General features: G+C 45.4%; 1 protein-coding gene across 1 annotated transcript in view; it reads right to left on the bottom strand.

The window, feature by feature from the left end:
- Positions 1 to 19,353, bottom strand: part of VPS13D (vacuolar protein sorting 13 homolog D) — a 91,676-nt gene that overhangs the window by 29,270 nt on the left and 43,053 nt on the right. Inside the window, exons 39-58 of the mRNA XM_058161043.1 lie at positions 19,053 to 19,175; positions 18,350 to 18,424; positions 16,848 to 16,953; positions 16,096 to 16,248; positions 15,264 to 15,399; positions 13,831 to 13,878; positions 12,715 to 12,865; positions 11,691 to 11,901; positions 11,028 to 11,275; positions 10,000 to 10,191; positions 8,971 to 9,097; positions 7,781 to 7,923; positions 7,039 to 7,169; positions 5,802 to 5,977; positions 4,836 to 4,959; positions 3,739 to 3,974; positions 2,517 to 2,625; positions 1,889 to 2,075; positions 1,110 to 1,183; positions 236 to 415 (exon numbers count right to left, since the gene is read on the bottom strand). Of these exons, the coding sequence (XP_058017026.1) occupies positions 236 to 415; positions 1,110 to 1,183; positions 1,889 to 2,075; positions 2,517 to 2,625; positions 3,739 to 3,974; positions 4,836 to 4,959; positions 5,802 to 5,977; positions 7,039 to 7,169; positions 7,781 to 7,923; positions 8,971 to 9,097; positions 10,000 to 10,191; positions 11,028 to 11,275; positions 11,691 to 11,901; positions 12,715 to 12,865; positions 13,831 to 13,878; positions 15,264 to 15,399; positions 16,096 to 16,248; positions 16,848 to 16,953; positions 18,350 to 18,424; positions 19,053 to 19,175 (2,930 nt within the window). The remainder of the gene's footprint in view (positions 1 to 235; positions 416 to 1,109; positions 1,184 to 1,888; positions 2,076 to 2,516; positions 2,626 to 3,738; positions 3,975 to 4,835; positions 4,960 to 5,801; positions 5,978 to 7,038; positions 7,170 to 7,780; positions 7,924 to 8,970; positions 9,098 to 9,999; positions 10,192 to 11,027; positions 11,276 to 11,690; positions 11,902 to 12,714; positions 12,866 to 13,830; positions 13,879 to 15,263; positions 15,400 to 16,095; positions 16,249 to 16,847; positions 16,954 to 18,349; positions 18,425 to 19,052; positions 19,176 to 19,353) is intronic.

Below are 19,353 nucleotides of genomic sequence, written 5' to 3' on the forward strand. Positions count from 1 at the left end.
ACTCTTCAAACCCCACTCTCTGCTAGCACTGATGATGTTACCTAGCTGGGTCATGAAACGTCTGCAGGAAAGCCACAAAGCTCAGAGAGCACCAAAGACCCCTCATTTCAACCCCCGAGCTACAAAGATTCTCCTTTTATGGTTTACTCTGTTCCTTGTTAATGGTTACAACTGCTTATTCCCAGGTTTGGTTCAGATCAAATTAAAAAAATAAAAATAAGGGCAGAACCGTTACCTGGAGAACTCTGGTCGGGCCATCTGGAATAACTTGGACTGCCAGGGCTCCAGAACCAGGCCTCATCTTCTGGTTGATGAACTGCTGCTCCGAAGGGACTGGACTCAACTGTTCGAGGGAAATGTCGGGTCCGAGAACTACTTCTGCCCCATCACGAAGCCCGGCTCTGCCTCCTTTGGCCTAAGAAGGACAAGACAAGACGACTGGAGAAAGAAGGTGAAGGGGAAACCCACCCAACACCCCCTGGATAGATACAGATTAACAGAGTCGGAAGGCACCTTGGAGGTCATCTAATCCAACCCCCTGACCCCTCCCCGCCCAAGCAGGAGACTCCTACACTATTTCTGACAGAGGGCAGTCCAGTCTCTCCTTGGAAGCCTCCAGGGATGAAGCTCCCACAACTTGTCAGAAGGTCGCAAAGGAGATCCCGCGACCGTCGTAAATACGAGTCGACTGCCAAGCGTGTCAATTTCGATGACCGTGGAGACGCTGCAAGTGTGAAAAACGGTCCTAGGTGCCGTTGTCGCTTCGGACGGTCGCTAAATGGAACTGTTGCTAAGTCGAGGACTACCTGTATTTCCCTAACGCTTCCTGGAACGGACGCCGACCGCTTTATTGTCTCAATTTACGACCTGGTTTACCTTTCTTGATTTGAAGACCGACGTTACAAGGAACCTGATAAGCTTCTGGACTTCAACCTCCCCCTCCGTCCCGGCTATTAAAGATTTTCCGTACATGCCAAACAGACGTTGCTGAGCCCAGAGATCGGCCGGCTACCCCATGCTTCTTGGAGAAAGGAAATGCTCTCGCCCACAAATGCTCCTGCCCACCCCAAACCCTGGGGGTGGGGTGGGGGGGAAGACCCCCTGCCTACCTGCACTGCCAGTCCATGCATGCCGCACAGCAGTTTCCCATCCCGGAAGCTCCAGGTTTGACCTTGCAGGTGTTCTGGTCTAAGCAGGAGACCCTCGACCATTTCTATCAATCAATCAATCAGTCAATCAGAATAGAGCTCAAAGGGACCTTGGAGGTCTTCTAGTCCAACCCCCTGCTCAAGCAGAAGACTCTAGCCTATTTTAATCAATCAATCAATCAATCAATCAGAATAGAGCTGGAAGGGACCTTGGAGGTGTTCTGGTCTAAGCAGGAGACCCTCGACCATTTCAATCAATCAATCAATCAATCAATCAGAATAGAGCTCAAAGGGACCTTGGAGGTCTTCTAGTCCAACCCCCTGCTCAAGCAGAAGACTCTAGCCCATTTGAATCAATCAATCAATCAATCAGAATAGAGCTGGAAGGGACCTTGGAGGTCTTCTAGTCCATCCCTCATCTCTAGCAGGAGACCCTAGACCATTTCAATCAATCAATCAATCAATCAGAATAGAGCTGATTATTATTATTATTATTATTATTATTATTATTATTATTATTATTATTATTATTATTCTAGTCCAATCCCGTGCTTAAGCAAGACACCCTTGACCATTTCAATCAATCAATCAATCAGAATAGAGCTGGAAGGGACCCTGGAGGTCTTCTAGTCACTTAGCAACTGCCTCGCTTAGCAACGGATAATAAGGGCTGAACTCTAGGTCGTAAGTCTAGGTCTACCTGTAGAGGACAACGATTTGCCACAAGGTCTGGTTCTAACTGAGCATCTTGAGCTCCGCCCACCTGTTGTCCGTCACAGCGGCCAATCCAGCGATGTCCAGAATCATGGAGGATTCGGCCGAGCGAGGCGGGGAGGGTTTATCGGGATGGCGGGGGACGGCCGAGCCTTCGTGGCACAGCATGCCAGTCCCGGTCATTCTCCACAACTGAGAGCGTTTCCCAGGTTCCTGCGAGGGAACAAAAAGGGGCAGTGAAACTGAGAGGTGGCAGCTCATGGTGCGCGATCTTTTTTTTTCTTTTTTTAAACTTTTAAAAGCATTTTTTTTTACAACCCATTCGGCTGAATAGGTTGTAAAAAAATGCTTTTAAAAGTAAAAAAAAAAGAAAAGAAAAGGCTCCGACGATGAGGCAGCTCAGCTGGGATCCTCAGAGCCTTTTTTTTTTACCTTTTAAAAGGTTTTTTTTAAAAAGAAGCAGCAAGCAGGGAAGCTGGCAACCGGGCACTGGGTGGGCATGGGGGGGGGGGTAGGGATTTTTGCTACCGGTTCCCCAAATCACCTGCCGCCATCGCTACTGGATCGGCTGATCTGGTCTGAACCGGGAGCATTTCACCCAGGGTGTCCATAGTAAAAAGAACTTCTCCTAGTAAACCAGGTGAAGTTTCATACCTTTTTCTTCAAGATGACTCTCTGCGTCTTGGGAGAGACATCCAGAACCAGCTCAGCGCAGTCCAGATCCTTGGAGGTAGTGACCGGTCTTCCTGTTTCTTCCTGGACTCTTGAATTTCAAAGGAAAATTGAGAAGGAAGGGTAAGAAGAGAATGGCAGACGAAGCCCAGACCAAAATCGCGGAAAGAGATTCTGAGTGGAAAACTGCTAGGCTGGATTGGACGTCCGGAATATTTGGACCCTGCTGGAATTGGGGATGTCTAGTTTAATGAAAAGAAAGAGTAGGTGTGATGTGATAGCAGTCTTCCAATATTGGAGGGGCTGCCCCAAAGAAGAGGGGGGTCAAAGCTATTCTCCAAAGCCAATGAAGGCAGGACAAGAAGCAACAGATGGAAACTCATCAAGGAGAGAAACGACCTGGAACTAAGGAGGAATTTCCTGACAGTGAGGACAATTAACCAGTGGAACAGACTGCTACCAGAAGTTGTGGGTGCGCCATCACTGGAGGTTTTTAAGAAGAGAGAGGACAGCCATTTGTCCAGGATAGTTATAGAGTCTCCTGCTCAAGGAGGTCTCGTCCAACTCTATGATTCTGATAGATAGATAGATAAGATGCGAGGGAGGGAGGGAGGGAAAGGAAAGGAGGAAGGATGGATGGACGAGAGAGTAGATAGATAGATAGATATAGATTGATAGAGATATCTAGATATAGATTATAGAGTAGATGATATAGATAGATAAATTATAGATGGATGGAAGATAGACAGATATAGATAGATATGGTAGATTATAGATGGATGGCTGGATAGATGATAGAAGGAAGATAGATAGATAGTTAGATGGATGGATGAGAGAAGAGAGAAAGATAGGCAGGCAGACAAATGATGGATGGATGAAACAGACAGATGGATGCAATGATGAAGCAGTTTGCCTCCAGAAGTTGTGGGTGCTCCAACATGGGAGGTTTTCAAGAAGAGGAAGGACAGCCATTTGTCCAGGATATTAGAGGCTCTTCTATCATGACCTCCAAGTCCCTTCCAACGTTGTTATTCTGTTCTATTCTGAGAAGCCCCCTGCAAGAGTGACTTCATTCCAACAACTCTTGACTCTACGCCTAACCCAAAATTTTCGCCGTGATCGCAGAAGTTACTTGGATGGAATGTCTCAAGTTTGTCTCAAACTCGGCTCCGGTTGCCATGGTTGAACTTTGTTATGTGCTTACCCTGAAAAGGTATAAGCAGCCGCGATGTAGATGAAGTTTTCGTAATACAGCTGCTTGCTCTCTTGGAAGTCGTTCATGCAGCAGGTGACTTCGGACGAGCCGGCCCCTTTGACGGTCAGAGTGACGTAAGGCGGGAGGGTGGGCTCGTCCCAGGCGTAGTCTAAAGTGGTGGAGGGCTTCACTTCGGTGCTGAGACGTGGCTCGGCCACGCCGTGTTGGGCGAAGACGACAGGGACCTAGGAGGAAAGAGCGCAGAGAAGGGCAACTCAAGAGGATTGAAGGCCTGGAGACTAAAACATACGAGGAATGATGTTGTGCTCCGCCAGCAGCCTGCGGAGCTGGCAACGGAGTCGGACAGCGATGAGGCTGAGGAAGAGCGTGGGCCAGTCCTGGAGGCTGGGGAAGGCCCGGATGAGGGCTCTGCGTCGGAGGCAGAGGTGGGGCCAGGGCCATCGGGGAGTGATGTGCGGACTCCGGAGCCTCCAGAGGCTGACAGTAGTGAGACAGAGGAACAGGAGGAGCCTGTTCCTAATGCACGCATGAGAAGAGTTGCCAGAAGGCAAGAGCAGCTCAAGCAAAGAGGACGACTCGGGAGTAGGGCCAAGAGGTGATTGGCCCCTCCCATAAGGCTTAAAAGACCAGCAACCGCATTTGGGCTCTTTGTCGGAAAACAACGTTGATAGACTGGCTCGTCTTGCTGCATTTGTTCTGAACGTTTGCCAAGAAAGGCCTTTGGCAGTTTGCCCAATTGGACCAAGGTTGGTGACAGGACTGAGGAATTTTGTGTTGGGAGGAATTTGCTTTGATTTAGTTTGGACGGTGCTGAGAATGAGTTAATTCTCAGCTGTTCGAATAAAGTTTGTTTTTGAACTGACTGAGTTTCCTACTATCTACTTGGGCCTGGGTCACAACAAATGGTTGCAGGAATGGGGCATGTCTAGTCTAGGGAAAAGAAGGACTGGGGGGGGGGGTTATAATAGCAATATTTGTAAATCGAGGATTTATCTGTAATCCAAGCTCCAATGAGGGTTCTTCTTTGCCCTCTGCATCTGCAGTTAAAGGTGTCCTTTTCAGAAGCCCAACCAGGGGATTTTTACCTTAGAGAAGTTGTCGATGCGGTACGGAGGCGGAAATTTGTCGGTGTCGCTAAACGAGACGCAGTAGGTGGCTCTCTTCAAGGTGATCTCGACTTGAAGGAAGCAGCACTTCCCGAGGGTGTCCCTAGGAAATTTCAAACGCAATTTTAAAAATTTTAAAACAAAATTTTAAAAATCCGCCATGTTTTATCATATTTTATCTATATCTTCAATTATCGATTGTATTCCAATTTCATTTTAGACTATATTTTATTCCAATTTTATTTTAAATCGTGTTTTATTCCAGTTTCATTTTAAATTGTTATTTTATTCCGATTCCGTATTAAATTGCTTTTCTCAATTTGTTTCTGGAACTTAGCCCTTTGATATGGCCCAAGGGCTAATCAATACTCATTACAGCAGTTCGTTTAGGGACCGTTCGAATTTACAACAGCACTGAATAAAAAAGGACCGACACTCAAATCCAGACGCTCTGCAACTGACTTGTTATTTATGACGGTTGCAAAGGCAACGGGGAAGCCCGATTCATTTAAAAACTGTGATGCTAACTTAACCCCTCCGGTGTTTTGCTTAACAACGGTGGCAAGGAAGGTCGTAGAATGGGGCAAAACTCACTTACTGCCAAGCGACGGCTGTTAAGTGAATCGGGATTCCCCGTCGAGTTTGCTCGCCGGAAGGTCGCACAAGGGCATCAAGTGACTCCGGGACACTGTGACCGTCATAAATACGAGTCGGTTGCCAAGTGTTTGAATTTTGATCATGTGACCATGGGCCATGCAAGGGTCGTTAAGTGTGAAAAACGGTCCTAGCTCACTTTTCCCCCCAGTGTTGTCGCAGTCACTACACGAGCTGTCGTAAGTCGAGGACCACCGGTACAATGGAACTGTGAGGGACAGCACAGGGAAGCCACAGCACAAAAGGACTCGCAACGGCCATTCATAAGACCCGGCGCTGTTCATTTCCTACCTCATGTTGATGTGGAAGGAATTGTTCTTGTTGACTTCAAAGCCTCCGGACCAAATGCAGTTGGGGACGTCCATCAGCCGGACACACAACAGCTGGTCGTAATCGTTGCGTGGCCAGTGGAAGACCACGCTGGAACCGGGGAGGGTGGAGATGTAGCCGTCAGGATTTGACGTCCCCTATTGAGAAGGGGAAGGAAAAGTCACCAGCAGTTCAACTGGGAGCCGTTTACTAGGAAGGATCCAGGAATCCACGAGACAGAGAGAGAAAGAGAGGTTTTTCTTATCATTATTAGAATTAGAATTCTTTATTGGCCAACTGCGGAATGGAACAGAACAGAATAGAATAAAGAATAGAATACAGAATAATATAATATAATGATATGATATGATATGATACGATATAATAATATAGAATACAATAGAATAAAATATATAATAGAATAGAATATAGAATTAGAGTAGAATAGCATAGAATAATATAGAATAGAATACAGAATAATATAATATGATATGATATGATATAATAATATAGAATAGAATAAAATACAGAATAGAATAGGAGTAGAATAACATAGAATAATACAGAATATAGGATAAAATACAGAATAATATATAATATATGATATGATAGAATAGAATAGAATAGAATAAAATAAAATATATAATTGAATATAGAGTAGAGTAGAATAGCATAGAATAATATATAGAATAGAATACAGAATAATACTATACTATACTATATATGGAATAGAATGGAATGGAATGGAATGGAATGCAGAAGAATAGAATAGAATAGAATAGAATAGAATTCTTTATTGGCCAAGTGTGATTATACCAGGAATTTGTCTCCGGTGCATAAGCTCTCATTGTACATAAAAGCTCTAAGTGATAAATCATCATAGTCATTCTAAAAATACATTTATCATAAATCATAAGATACAGCACTTAGTGATAGGATAATAAATATGCAATCAGCATAGATCATACTAGGATACTAATTAAACAATTTAGATTGTAAGAGGCAAGCCACAAAGTTATTAAGAAGATAAGAATAATAATTATGACGTTAAGGCAACGTTCCTCAGTCTCGGGTCTTCAGCTCCCAGAATCCTCACTGCCAGCATGGGGAGAGGGAATTCTGGGAGCTGAAGTCCACCTGTCTTCAAACGGCTGAGCTTGAGAAATCCTTGGGGATTATAGGAGGAACAAAGGGTGGTGTCTATTTTTTTTTTTATTACCTGTCCTCTGGCGAACGCCCTCTGGGCAAAAGCGAGAGTGTGCGAGGATTTATTGTCCAGCAGGTAGCGAGGTGCGAACGTTACCATGCAAGTGTCCATGTAGCGACCTCTGCCCTTCTTAACATCGATACCTGGTGTAAAACACACAGCCCGTCAGGACAGGAGAGCCAGAGTTCGGACATCTAGCACAATCAACTTTTATTTATTGGAGGGTGGGGGGGGGGTCCTCGGTGTTCTCTGAGGGTGGTGGTTTTCTTGTAGACGTTTCGTGACCCTACTAGGGAACCTCATCAGTGCTGGAAGAGAGTGGTGTTCGAGCACATTTCTAGCACCGAAGACGTTCTCTAGTGGAATCACGAAATGTTTGCAAGAAAACCACCAAGCTTAGAGAGCACCAAGGACCCCATAGTAGTCCTCCTCCTCCTCCTCCTCCTCTCTGCAAAGCCCCTTCCCATCTAGCACTGAGGATGTTATCTACTTGGGTAATGAAATGTCTTCAAGGAAACGACCCAGCTCAGAGGAAGCCAAGGACCTCTCATTCCAACCCTCTGCTACTAATACTCTCCTTTGTTTGCTTGTTTGTTTTTTGGCACCCTTATCTCCAAGGCTCTGAGCGGCTAACTATAAAAAAAACATTAAAAGAAACTTTAAAAAAAACATGACTGTCCACCCCAAAAGAATAATACTAGTAATTTAAAAAACCCCAAGCACATTGCAAGAAGGAAAACGGAGAAAGACGTACCGATATTATAAATAAGGCCCGGTCGGTTTCCTTGTTGGATCACTTTAAGGGCTCGGACGCCACTTCCTCCGTCCAAGGAAAACGCCTGGCACCAACCGGGCATCCCCTCGGGGTGGATACCTCTGCCAACTCGCATGGTACAACTGCACACACACACACACACACACAAATCAGAATTAAGTTAGTTGTGAGTTGTGACATGACCTGTAAATTGATAGCAGGAACATCGTTTGTCCCATCCCACCTCATTTCCCGCTTCATCTCGCAGAGGGTCGAGTCGTAACAACAGAAAAAGAATAGAATAGAATAGAATAGAATTTTATTGGCCAAGTGTGATTGGACACACAAGGAATTTGTCTTGGTGCATATGCTCTCAGTGTACATAAAAAGACAAGATACGTTCATCAAGGTACAACATTTACAACACAATTGATGATCAAGTGGTGGGTTTCAAAAATTTTCGCTACCGGTTCGGTGGGCGTGGCTAGGTGGTGGCGGCAATGTGACTGAGTGGGCGTGGCCCACTAGACGTCACTCACCCCCAGTCACATGACCCCCCCCCCCCACCTAGCCACGCCCACAGGAAAAGGTAGGAAAATGTTTGGAATTTCCACCTATCTACCCCCACCCTCCCGTCGCCAGTCGCCCCCGTTTCGCCTCCTTTAGCGGCCCCGGCCTTAGCCTTGCTTTCTCCCCCACGACCGCCACTTCGTTCGGGCTGCTTACCTTCCGCGGCAGCAGGTCCAGAGTCCGGAAAGCAAGCTAACCGGAGTTTTCGGCGGCCCCCAGCCAGCCACCGCTGCTGGAAAGCGGCTGGCAAAGGTACTTTTCGGCTGCAGGCCGCCGAAAAGTACCAGAGGTCGCAGAAAAAGCTGTTGCCGTCGCCGCCATGCTCTTTGCGCATGCGCATCCCATTGGACTTGCAAGGCAATGAATTGCACGTGAGCGAAGAATATGGTGGTGACAAACATGGCGGGCGGGGCGAGTGAGCGGTGACCGGGGGACCGGTTTAGGAGCGTGGCCAGCCGGCCATCGCTATCAGTTCGGCAACCTTGGCCAAATTTACGCCAACGGTTCACGCGAACCGGTGCGAACCGACTGAATACCACCTCTGAGGCACGCACGCACATACACACACACACACACACACACACACACACACACACACACACTGTCCCAAAGAAGCTTACAGGTTTGGCTGCTCTTTGTCAGCGTAGCAGAAGAGAAGAGGGCTCAGGCTGCGGGCCAACTCGTGTTCTTCAAACTGGCCGGCTGCGTCTGTCTTTGCGTTGTCTTGTCGGAAAATTAAGGGCAACCCTTTGGATGCAAATAAGGGGGAAAAAATGGGGATTGAAAAAAAACGGCACTAAAAACAATGGGTTGATTTTTTGGGATCGCCTGCTCCGGAGCAACGATAATATTCAAGCGGCTGGAATTGGGGATGGATAATTTAATGAAAAGAAGGACTAGAGGGGTGACATGATAGCGGTGTTTCAATATTTGAGGGGCTGCCCCAAAGAAGAAGGGGTCAACTTATTTTCAAAAGGCCAAGAAGCAACGGATGGAAACTTATGAAAGAGACAAGCAACCTGGAATTTAAGGAGGATTTTTCCTGACAATTTAATCAGGGGAACAACTTCCAGGAGCTGTGAATGCTCCAACACTGGAAGTTTTTAAGAAGAAATTAAACAACCATTTGTCTGAAATGGTGTAAGGGTTTCCGGCCTGACCAGAGGGTTGGACTAGAAGACCTCCGAGGTCCCTTCCAACTCTGTTATTCTGTTAAACAGTTTCCATGCTCTTTCCTGCAGTCAAAGCCACAACAGGCAAAGAACGTTTTTAGATAACTACACGGTTCAGGATTTTGGGTTAAAAGTATGTTAGTTTTAGTTTCAGAACTTGTGGGAGCTTCATCGCTGGAAGCTTTCAAGAAGAGACTGGACTGCCACCTGTCAAAAATGGTGTAGGGTCTCCTGCTTGGGCGGGGGGAAGGGTTGGACTAGATGACCTACAAGGTCCCTTCCAACTCTGTTAATCTGTAAAAATCTGTAAATATTTCCCGGCCCACCCTTTTATTCTGGTCCAGTAAGAGAAAACGTAACACAACTGGTAGGATCATGTTTCCACGACCACAGCCATCTTTCGCGTTCCACAAAATTAAAATCTTTTTTGGTGGTTCCTGGAAAATGGAAGACTCTTGGAGGTTTCAACCGATTCACCTGTTTTATTGATGAGCCAGTAAGGCGCAGAAATTAATATCTTCAAGGAGCCTTTGGCTTGGCACACGATCCGGATGGTGAGGTTCAAGAGACGCCGGTTGTTGTCATACAGCCTCATCCGCACCACGTAGTTTTGCGTTCCTGGGGGGATCAGGAGCTCCTTGCAGTGGGTGAAGTTTTCGAGGGAGATCCCTGGGATCAAGGCAGAAGGAAGTTAAACGTATGAAATAAACAGATAACCGTTCCAGACTGTAGCTACAGGCAGTCCCCGACTTACATTTCATTTAGTGACCGTTCAAAGTCACCCAAAAGGTCCTAAAATCATCACTGACACATTTTATGACTGTGACCATTTAACGACCGTGATGGACAGAGTCCATTATGGTAGCAGGTCAAGGACTAGCTGTAAATGTAACTCGTTTCTAAAGGTTAAATAAGATTCTTGAAAGACATGATTCTTAGGGCAAAATTAGATTTAAAAAAAAATGATTAAGGCAAAATTAGACACTTTTTAAAAAAATGATCCTGAATGAGAAATAACATCATAACTACGTAGTATGATGGACTGCAGGGCCGGCGCAACGTGTCACATGTTCACACTGGTGCAATAGGACTGGGTGTTTCGTTAATATGATTTATTGGGTTAGGGGTTTTCTATCTTCACTGTGAGTTGTATTGTGTTGGGGAGGGAGGGTGCACTGAGGGAGCTCAACCAATCTCATTGCACTGACAATAAAGATTTGAATTGATGAATTGATGATTCTTAAAGCAAAATTAGTTTTTTAAAAAATTGATTAAGGCAAAATTAGTTTTGTTTTTTTTCAAAAAACGATTCTTAAGGTAAAATTATTATTATTATTTTTTTTAAAAGTTTCGTAAGGCAAAATTAGATTTTGGGAGACCGCTGACAGAACCGATTTGCAGACGGATATCATCGGCGGTCAGCCAGATTGGAACCGGAGACACACACACACACACACACACACACACCCCGGAAAGGAGTTGGAAAAAATGCGTTTCGTTCTTACCCAGCTCGATGTTTTGCGAAGTGTCGGCAGTGTGCAGGACGGCTTCCTTCCTCGGTTTGAGGGTCCCATTGATGGGGGCGCCCTTGACGTAAAACTCCAGCTCGCAAGGGAGCAGGTTACACAACACCACGGTGGGCAGGAGGTAAATGGTGTGTCCCGGCTGGCGGAAGATCTGCTTGGCGCTGTCGGAAAAGATGCTGGAAGGCATGTAGTCGGGATAATTCTCTTTCTTGATGGCCACACAAAATCTACGGAGGGAGACAATGGCGGACAGTTTAAAGAAGGGGGGGGGGGGAAGAGAGGAGAAATCCCTGTCTATTCTATTCTATTCTATTCTATTCTATTCTATTCTATTCTATTCTATTCTATTCTATTCTATTCTATTCTATTCTATTCTATTCTATTCTATTCTATATTTTATATTCTATTCCATATTTTATATTCTCTATTCTATTCTATTCTCCTATTCTATTCTCTCCTCTCCTCTTCTCTTCCGTTCTGCATTCTATTCTATTCTATTCTATTCTATTCTATTCTATTCTATTCTATTCTATTCTATTCTATTCTATTCTATTCTCCTCTTCCATTCTGCATTCTCTTCTCTTCTCTTCTCTGAAGAATTCGCTCACCTGGAGAATCACCTCACCTGAAAAATCAACTCACCTGAAGAACCGGCTGTGGTCCAGTTCCATGGAGTGACACTCTCTCTTGCTGCTGCTGACCTCCGAAGTCTTCTGGACGTTCGTCCAGTGGATGGGAGATTTGCAGAAAAAGACTCCGGTGCCTTTCGGCCTGGCCTGGAGACGCCAGGAAGTCAGGTGCAGGGGGATGGCGAAAGAGTCACCTGGCATGACCGCCGGGAGCAGGACAGGTTCTGCACGCAGGTGGAAAGGGCACAGTTACTTCTGAGGGATCCACTGAGTTGGCTGGTTGTTGGTTTTTTTCTTGCCATCCCTTTCATTACTCCATGTCATCCATGTGATAGCGTGTGTAATAGCAGCCTGGTTTGCAGGTGACTCTCAAATTCATCCTTAACACAGGCCTCCCCCCACCCGGCCAAATAACTAACCACGTCTCTTCTGGCCCCTTCCTCATTCTAGGAAGAAATCACTGAAAAGATCCAGTTTTGGTCCCCACATTACAAAAAAAAAAAAAAAGATGTTGAGACTTTGGAAAAAGTGCAGAGAAGAGCAACTAAGATGGTTATAGGCCTGGAGATTAAAACATACGAAGAACGGTTGCAGGAATTGGGTTTGGCCAGTCTAGATACTACACTTGATCTTAGCCAAAAGGCCGGTCTAGAGAAAAGAAGGATTAGGGGGGGACGTGATAGCATCCTTCCAGTATTTGAGGGGCTGCCCCAAAGAAAAGGGGGGTCTACCTATCCTCTAAAGCACCAGAAAGCAGGACAAGAAACAAGGGATGGAAACTCATCGAGGAGAGAAGCAACCTGGAATTGAGGAGAAACTTTCTAAGAGTGAGGACAATTAACCAGTGGAACAGCCTGCCACCAGAAATTGTGGGTTGCTCCAACACTGGAGGTTTTTAAGAAGAGATGGGACAGCCATTTGTCCAGAATGATGTAAGGTCTCCTGCTTGAGCAGGGGGTTGGACTAGAAGACCTCCAAGGTCCCTTTCCAGCTCTATTCTGATTGTTTTGTGGCTTCTGAAACTCTGAAGCACTTACTGTCCGGTGCAGAAGGACTGTCCAGCCTCAGCTCCATTGGCATTTCAAGTTTGTTTTTCACAATCAAAGCTGAACGAACCGTGATCACTTTCCGGGCGCTGCCCTCCATGGTTACGGCAAACACCACTCGAACTGGAGGCAATGAAGAAAACTGTAAAAATAGACGTTATTTTTTTTTTAAAAAAAAAGAAAGGTGAAAACGCAGCCAGTAAACACTCAGCTCCAGTCAGTTGCCCAGACTCCACCCTGCAAGGGATTATGTTAAAATAATGATAAAATTAAAAAACAAACAAACAAACGATCAAATAAAAAGGTTAAAAGGTGATGATGACAGAAAGCTTCCAACTAATAGCATCTGGTTGGAATTAAGATACGGGTCACTGGAATTCAAGGGAAGTTGGACTTAGTCCACTTGTGGCTACGTAGGGATTCTCAGCTAATCCCTCTTTTGACTCCGCCCTCAGTTCCACCTCTCCCTTCTCCTACACCTGGTTTGTTAAAGACATTGTATGGTTTAAACCAGGGGTAGTCAACCTTTTTATACCTACCGCCCACTTTTGTATCTCTGTTAGTAGTAAAATTTTCTAACCGCCCACCGGTTCCACAGTAATGTGCCGTGTATCGTCGTCTGCACATGCCTCTCGCGCATCGTGGATTGGGGTGGGGGGGCGCCAGCTACCAGCTCTGCTTGTCTGTTACAGTTGGGTGGTGTTGGGGGGGAGATGCGCGAGCGATTCTGGGACGAGGCTCTTTTGTTTGCGGTCGCACTGTAGCGCCATTTAGTTTCACTTACGTAACGTGAACTAAAACTTATGCGCGGGTGATATAAATAGTATATTTTCAGAAATTTAAATTGTCACGGGGAATTTTATGAAAACCTAATGAAAATGTTTTTAAATAATGGTATGAAATTTTTTTAAAAAGTCAATTAAATTTTAAAAAAAAGGAAAGTGCTTCAGTATCGGACAAAACCCCGACCGCCCACCATGAAAGCTGGAAGGCCCACTAGTGGGCGGTAGGGACCAGGTTGACTACCACTGGTTTAAACAAACCATAATACAATCACACATGGCTAAGAAGAAATCGAAGGCCCAGAGGAAAGGAAATTCAACTTACATAAACTTGTGGATGGATGATGTTGGTTCTACTAATGGGGCTGCCGACCTACGTAAAGAAAGAGCAGGAAAATTGAATGCTGGCATGTACACGCACACACAAACAAACACACGCACAGTGACCCCTTGGCAACTTGCGAATTTGCTCTCATGGAGCACAATGTTCTTAAAAAAACAAACAAACCCCAGGATGTGCATTATAGGTAATCCTCAATTTACAATCATGGCTGAGCCCAATTTTTTTCCGTGACTAAGTCAGGTGGTGATTAAGTGAGTTTTGCCCCGTTTTACGACCTTTCTGGCCAAGGTCGCCAAGGGAATCACGGCAGTTATTACGTGAGTAACACGGGTTGTTTTTTTTTTTTTTTTAGCAAATCCGGCTTCTCTCGATTTGGCTGGTCAGAAGGTCGCAAAAGGGGATCGGGTGACACTGCGACCGTCATAAATATGAGTCGGTTGCCAAGTGCCTTAATTTTGATCATGTGACCACGGGATGCTGCGACGGTTGTTAAGTGTGAAAAATGGTCACGTTCCTTTTTCTTTTCAATGACACTAAAACTTCAAATGGACTATCTCAGCCCCATCCAAGATCAAACCAACTCCTTTAAGGGTTTGTACAGATTTGGAGGGGGAAAAAACTGAATTCTTGGAAAAAGTGAGTGGTGAAGATTAGGTTAGATTAGATTAGATAAGATTAGGATAGGACAGAACAGAATAGAATAGAAATTAATAGAATAGAAATAGAAATAATATAGAAATAGAATATAGAATAAAATAGAATAGAGTACAGAACAGGAATGGAATAGAATATAGAAAATAATAGAATCGAATAGAATTCAATAGAATAGAATAGAATAGGATCTGGAAGGGACCTTTGAGGTCTTCTAATCCAGCCCCCTGCTGAAGCAGGAGAACCTATACAATCTCAGACAAGTGACTGTCCAGTCTCTTCTTAAAAACCTCCAGCGATGGAGCGCCCACGATTTCTGGTGGCAAGCTGTTCCACTGATTAACTGTCCTCATTGTTAGGAAGTTTCCCCTTCATTCCAGATGATGGGAAGCTGTCAAGCTGGCAAGATTGACAGCTTCGGTAAGAGAAAAAACATAATAATACACGGATTCATGTATTTGAAAAGTGACTCGGACTTTTTGCGTGAGGCAGAAAAAAAGAAAAGAAAAGAAATCATACGGGGGTTTGATGACTGGGAAAAAAAATAATAGATAACAGGACAAAAAAAAAAGTATGTGGTAATATTTGAGTTTTAATGTTCCAGATTAGGAGAGTTGGAAGGGACCTTGGAGGTCTGCTAGTCCAACCCCCCTTCCAGTTTCAGAATTAGAGTCTTACAGGGGTTTTTTATTAGAGTTTTGTGTTTAGTGTTAAACTGGGTTTTTTTTCCTGGAAAGAATAAAAGAATTTAAGGCTGAACTTACTGTTGAGGATGAATTGCTTTTATCTGGAGCCGCGTACCGGAAAAATATCCCTACTTTGTCAACTGACACAGGGCTGACGGCCTCCCAGCCGTTGACTCTCACTTGCAACTGGTGGATTCTCAGGTCGTGGGTATGCCTGGAGGGCAGGGGTGAAATGTAAAATTCGTTATGACCGGTTCTGTGGGCATGGCTTGGTGGCGGGGTAATGGGTGACTGGGTGGGCGTGGCCAACTCTATTTTTTTTTTTATCTTTTAAAAGCATTTTTTCTTCGGCTGAAGAGGTTTTAAAAAAAATGCTTTTAAAAGCCTGTGATGATCAGGCAACTCAGCCGGGATCGCTAGAGGGGAAAAAAAAGGCTTTTAAAAGGCTCCTCTGGCGATCCCAGCTGGTGTTGCCTGATCGCCAGAACCTTTTTAAAAGGTAAAAGCATTTTTTCTACAACCTCTTCGGAGAAAGAGGTTTAAAAAAAAATTAGTTTTGCCTTAATCGTTTTTTTTTAAAAAAAATCTCGTTTTGATTTAAGAATAAGTTTTTAAAAAAAATAATAATCTACTTTTGTAGATTCATGGGCTACCTGTATAACGATTAGCATTTGTAGAATATGGACAAGGTATGGAATTATTAACGCCGCTGGTTTTAGGGATTATATATCATAAACAGACGCAGAGACGCTATCAAATACACCCAGACGATGGGAAGAATATCTAAAAATATGAATAATAAATACAAAACCCCTCCTTCGGTCTGAAACTAAACCCTGGCAGGCAATCTAAGAGAGACTGGGAAAAATTGTGGGTTTTTTTTTTTTCCCTTTCCTTTCCACCACCTCACCTGTGCCTCAGTTTCCCCTTGGCTTCAAAGGCGAAGGGCACCTCTTCTCCCGCGAGGACTTCCCGCCACTCGCTGACTTTATGGGCTTCGTCCAGAAAGCTCTCCTTTTCTTCTGGCAGGACCGGAGGGCTCCCACTGTGCAGGAGGGCCGCGCTGGAAAGCAAGAACCGGGATCGTGAGTTCGAGTCCTGCCTTGGGGCCGGCTCATCTCCCTTTATCTCAAGTCCGCTTCACAGGGTTGTTGTGGTGGTGGAGAAAACAGGAGGAGGGAGGAGGCAGGACACTGTGTTGGATATGTTCGCCATCTTCAGTGATTCACAAAACGATTACGGGAGGTCCTTGACTTACAGCCATTCATTTAGTGACCGTTCGAAGTTACGACGTCACTGAAAAAAGGGTCTTTTTCACACTTACGACCGTTGTAGCCAGCCCATGGTCACGGGATCAATATTCAGGGGCTTGGGAACTGGTGCCACATTTATGACGGTCGCAACGTCACGTAATCCCGTTTTGCGACCTTCCGACAAGCGAAGTCCATGGGAAAGCCAGTTCACTTAATGACTGGGTGACTAACGACTGCAAGGACAACGGTGGCCAGGAAGGTCTTAAAATGGGACAAAGCTGACTTCACAAATGTCTCATCTTGGGGCTCCATTGTGGTCGTAAGTCGGGGACTGCCTGTGCGGTCCGAGAAAGCTCAGCTGCCATTGAACGGCCGGCCGGCCGGAAGTCCCCACCTCTCGCTTCCTTACCGAGTTGGGGTGCTGGTCATCGTGGCAAACCACAGGGTGCAACCGGTGTGATTCCGGAGGGCGAAAGGCACAAAGGGCTGCCTCCGTTTGGGGGCCTTCATTTCAGCTGAAAGGAAGGAAGGAAGGAAGAAAAGGAAGAATGAATGAGTGAACGAGGCAGGGAAGCGCAGAGTCAGGCCTCACGAGGCTCAGTCTCTTTTGGAAGGGTCAGGGGTGTCCTCCCCACAAGTGGGTGAGGGGAAGGGGTCTCCTTCTCCTGATGGAACAAGCGGGGACGCCTTCCCAAGTCTCAACACTGGGGGCAAACGCCCACCCCACCCACCCCCATTCGAAAATCCCACCAAGGTAATTTGAAACAAAAGAAAAAAAAAAGGGAAGGGATTGGAAAGGAAGGAAAGGAAAAAGGGAAGGGAAGGAGGAAGAGAGAATGTGAGGAAAGGGAAGGAAAGGAAGAGGGAAGGGAAGGAAAGGAAAGGAGGAAGAGGGAAGGGAAGCGAAAGAAAGAAAGGAAAGGAAAAAGGGAAGGAAAGAGAAATTCTGGGAGTGGAAGCGTCCACAAGTCTCAAAGTTGCCACGATATCTGAATTGGAATCAAGAACGGGAAGGAGATACACACACACACACACACACACATTTTCCCCAAAATTAAGACCCAACCGGAAAATAAGCCCTAGCGTGGTTTTTCCAGGATGCTCGTAATATAAGCCCTACCCCAAAAATAAGCCCCAGTTAAGAGCATCAGCAGACGGAGACATTTAGTACTGTATTTCCCCCAAAATAAGACCTAGCTGGAAAATAGAATAGAACAGAATTTTTATTGGCCAAATATGATTGGACACACGAAGAATTTGTCTTTGGTGCATAGGCTCTCGGTCTAAACAGAATAGAATAGAAAAGAATAGAATAAAATAAAATATAGAATAGAATAGAATAGAATAGAATAGAATAGAATAGAATAGAATAGAATAGAACAGAACAGAACAGAACAGAATAGAATTCTTTATTGGCCAAGTGTGATTGGACACACAAGGAATTTGTCTTTGGTGCATAGGCTCTCAGTCTAAACAGAATAGAATAGAATAGAATATAGAATAGAATAGAATAGAATAGAATAGAACAGAACAGAACAGAATTCTTTATTGGCCAAATATGATTGGACACATGAAGAATTTGTCTTTGGTGCATAGGCTCTCAGTGTAAACAGAATAGAATAGAATAGAATATAGAATAGAATAGAATAGAATAGAATAGGAATTCTTTATTGGCCAAGTGTGATTGGACAGACAAGGAATTTGTCTTTGGTGCATAAGCTCTCAGTCCAATAAGCCATAATGCGTCTCCTGGAGCAAAAATCAATATAAGGTTCTTATTCATTTAAATATAAGTAACGTCTCATTGTGGGGGAAACACGGTATATTGAAATATCTGTCGGAAAACAAAAGCATCAGAAAAGCAAGGAAAAAAAAGAGGAAAAGCACCCGGAGAGACTGGGGATACGATACCTCTAGCATACATCTGGTGCTCTAGGTTAGTCAGACTGGCTGTGCTCCTAGTTCTAAGATAGGCAAGAGGAAGGCCTAGCAGACAGGAAAGACAAGGTTAGCGAGAAAAAGGCAGGTCGGAAGGCAAGATGGCGGGCGAGAAGCCGTCAGCCCGAAGGTCGCTCTGCAGTGGGGTGGAAGAAGTTCCTCTGAAGGGCTTTCACCGGGCTGGGGCCTTTCTGGGGCTTACAGAAGAACTTGGGACTACAATTCCCAGTCTTGAACAGGTGTTGAGTCTGACTGGGATTTGTAGTGCTACCGATCCGAGTTGGGGAACGCGGATGGAGAGATGAGAAAAGAGAGGGGAGGAAAAAAAAAAAAAGGGATTTGACCTCGGTCCCGACGGAAAGCAACCCTTGTCGGTTTGAGCTACGGGCATTCCAGGGGCTCCTCAAGTTACGACGGTTTGTTTGTGGCGTGGCCGTTCAGAGTTACGACGGCATTGGAAAAAGTAACTTACGCCCGTTACATAAGTAAAGGTATAACTTATGCCCGTTAGGGAGGGATTCGGCAGAGGGGAAAACAGCGCCTGTAGAAGGGTGTGTGTGTATGTGTGTGTGTATGGGGGGGGGGGATCCTAAGCATCCGGCCAAATGCTTTGCAGGCTGGTTAGGGTCTCCACATCCATGCTGCAGGCATCAAGGCCACAGGGGCCACTCCACACCTTGCCTGAAGGAAGGGGGGTCCACCGAAGAGCCCACCCAGTCTTCGGATTCTAGCTCTGTCGTTTCTTTCTCCTGGCTGCAGTAATCGGCCATCCAGGACTGCTTGGTGCTGGCATATTGCTCTAGGAAAAAGGACAAAGAGCCGTGATTGAATAAATGAAGAAATGAGTGAATGGAGGGGGGGGGGGAGGAGGAAGGAATGAAGGGAGGGAGGAAAGGAAAGGAGGAAGGAAGGAAGGAAGGGTGAGGAAAGGAAGGAGGGAGGAAAAGAGGGAGGGAGGGAAGGAGAAAGGAAAGCAA

This window comes from Ahaetulla prasina, chromosome 18, assembly GCF_028640845.1.
Source record: "Ahaetulla prasina isolate Xishuangbanna chromosome 18, ASM2864084v1, whole genome shotgun sequence".
NCBI lineage: Eukaryota > Metazoa > Chordata > Lepidosauria > Squamata > Colubridae > Ahaetulla > Ahaetulla prasina.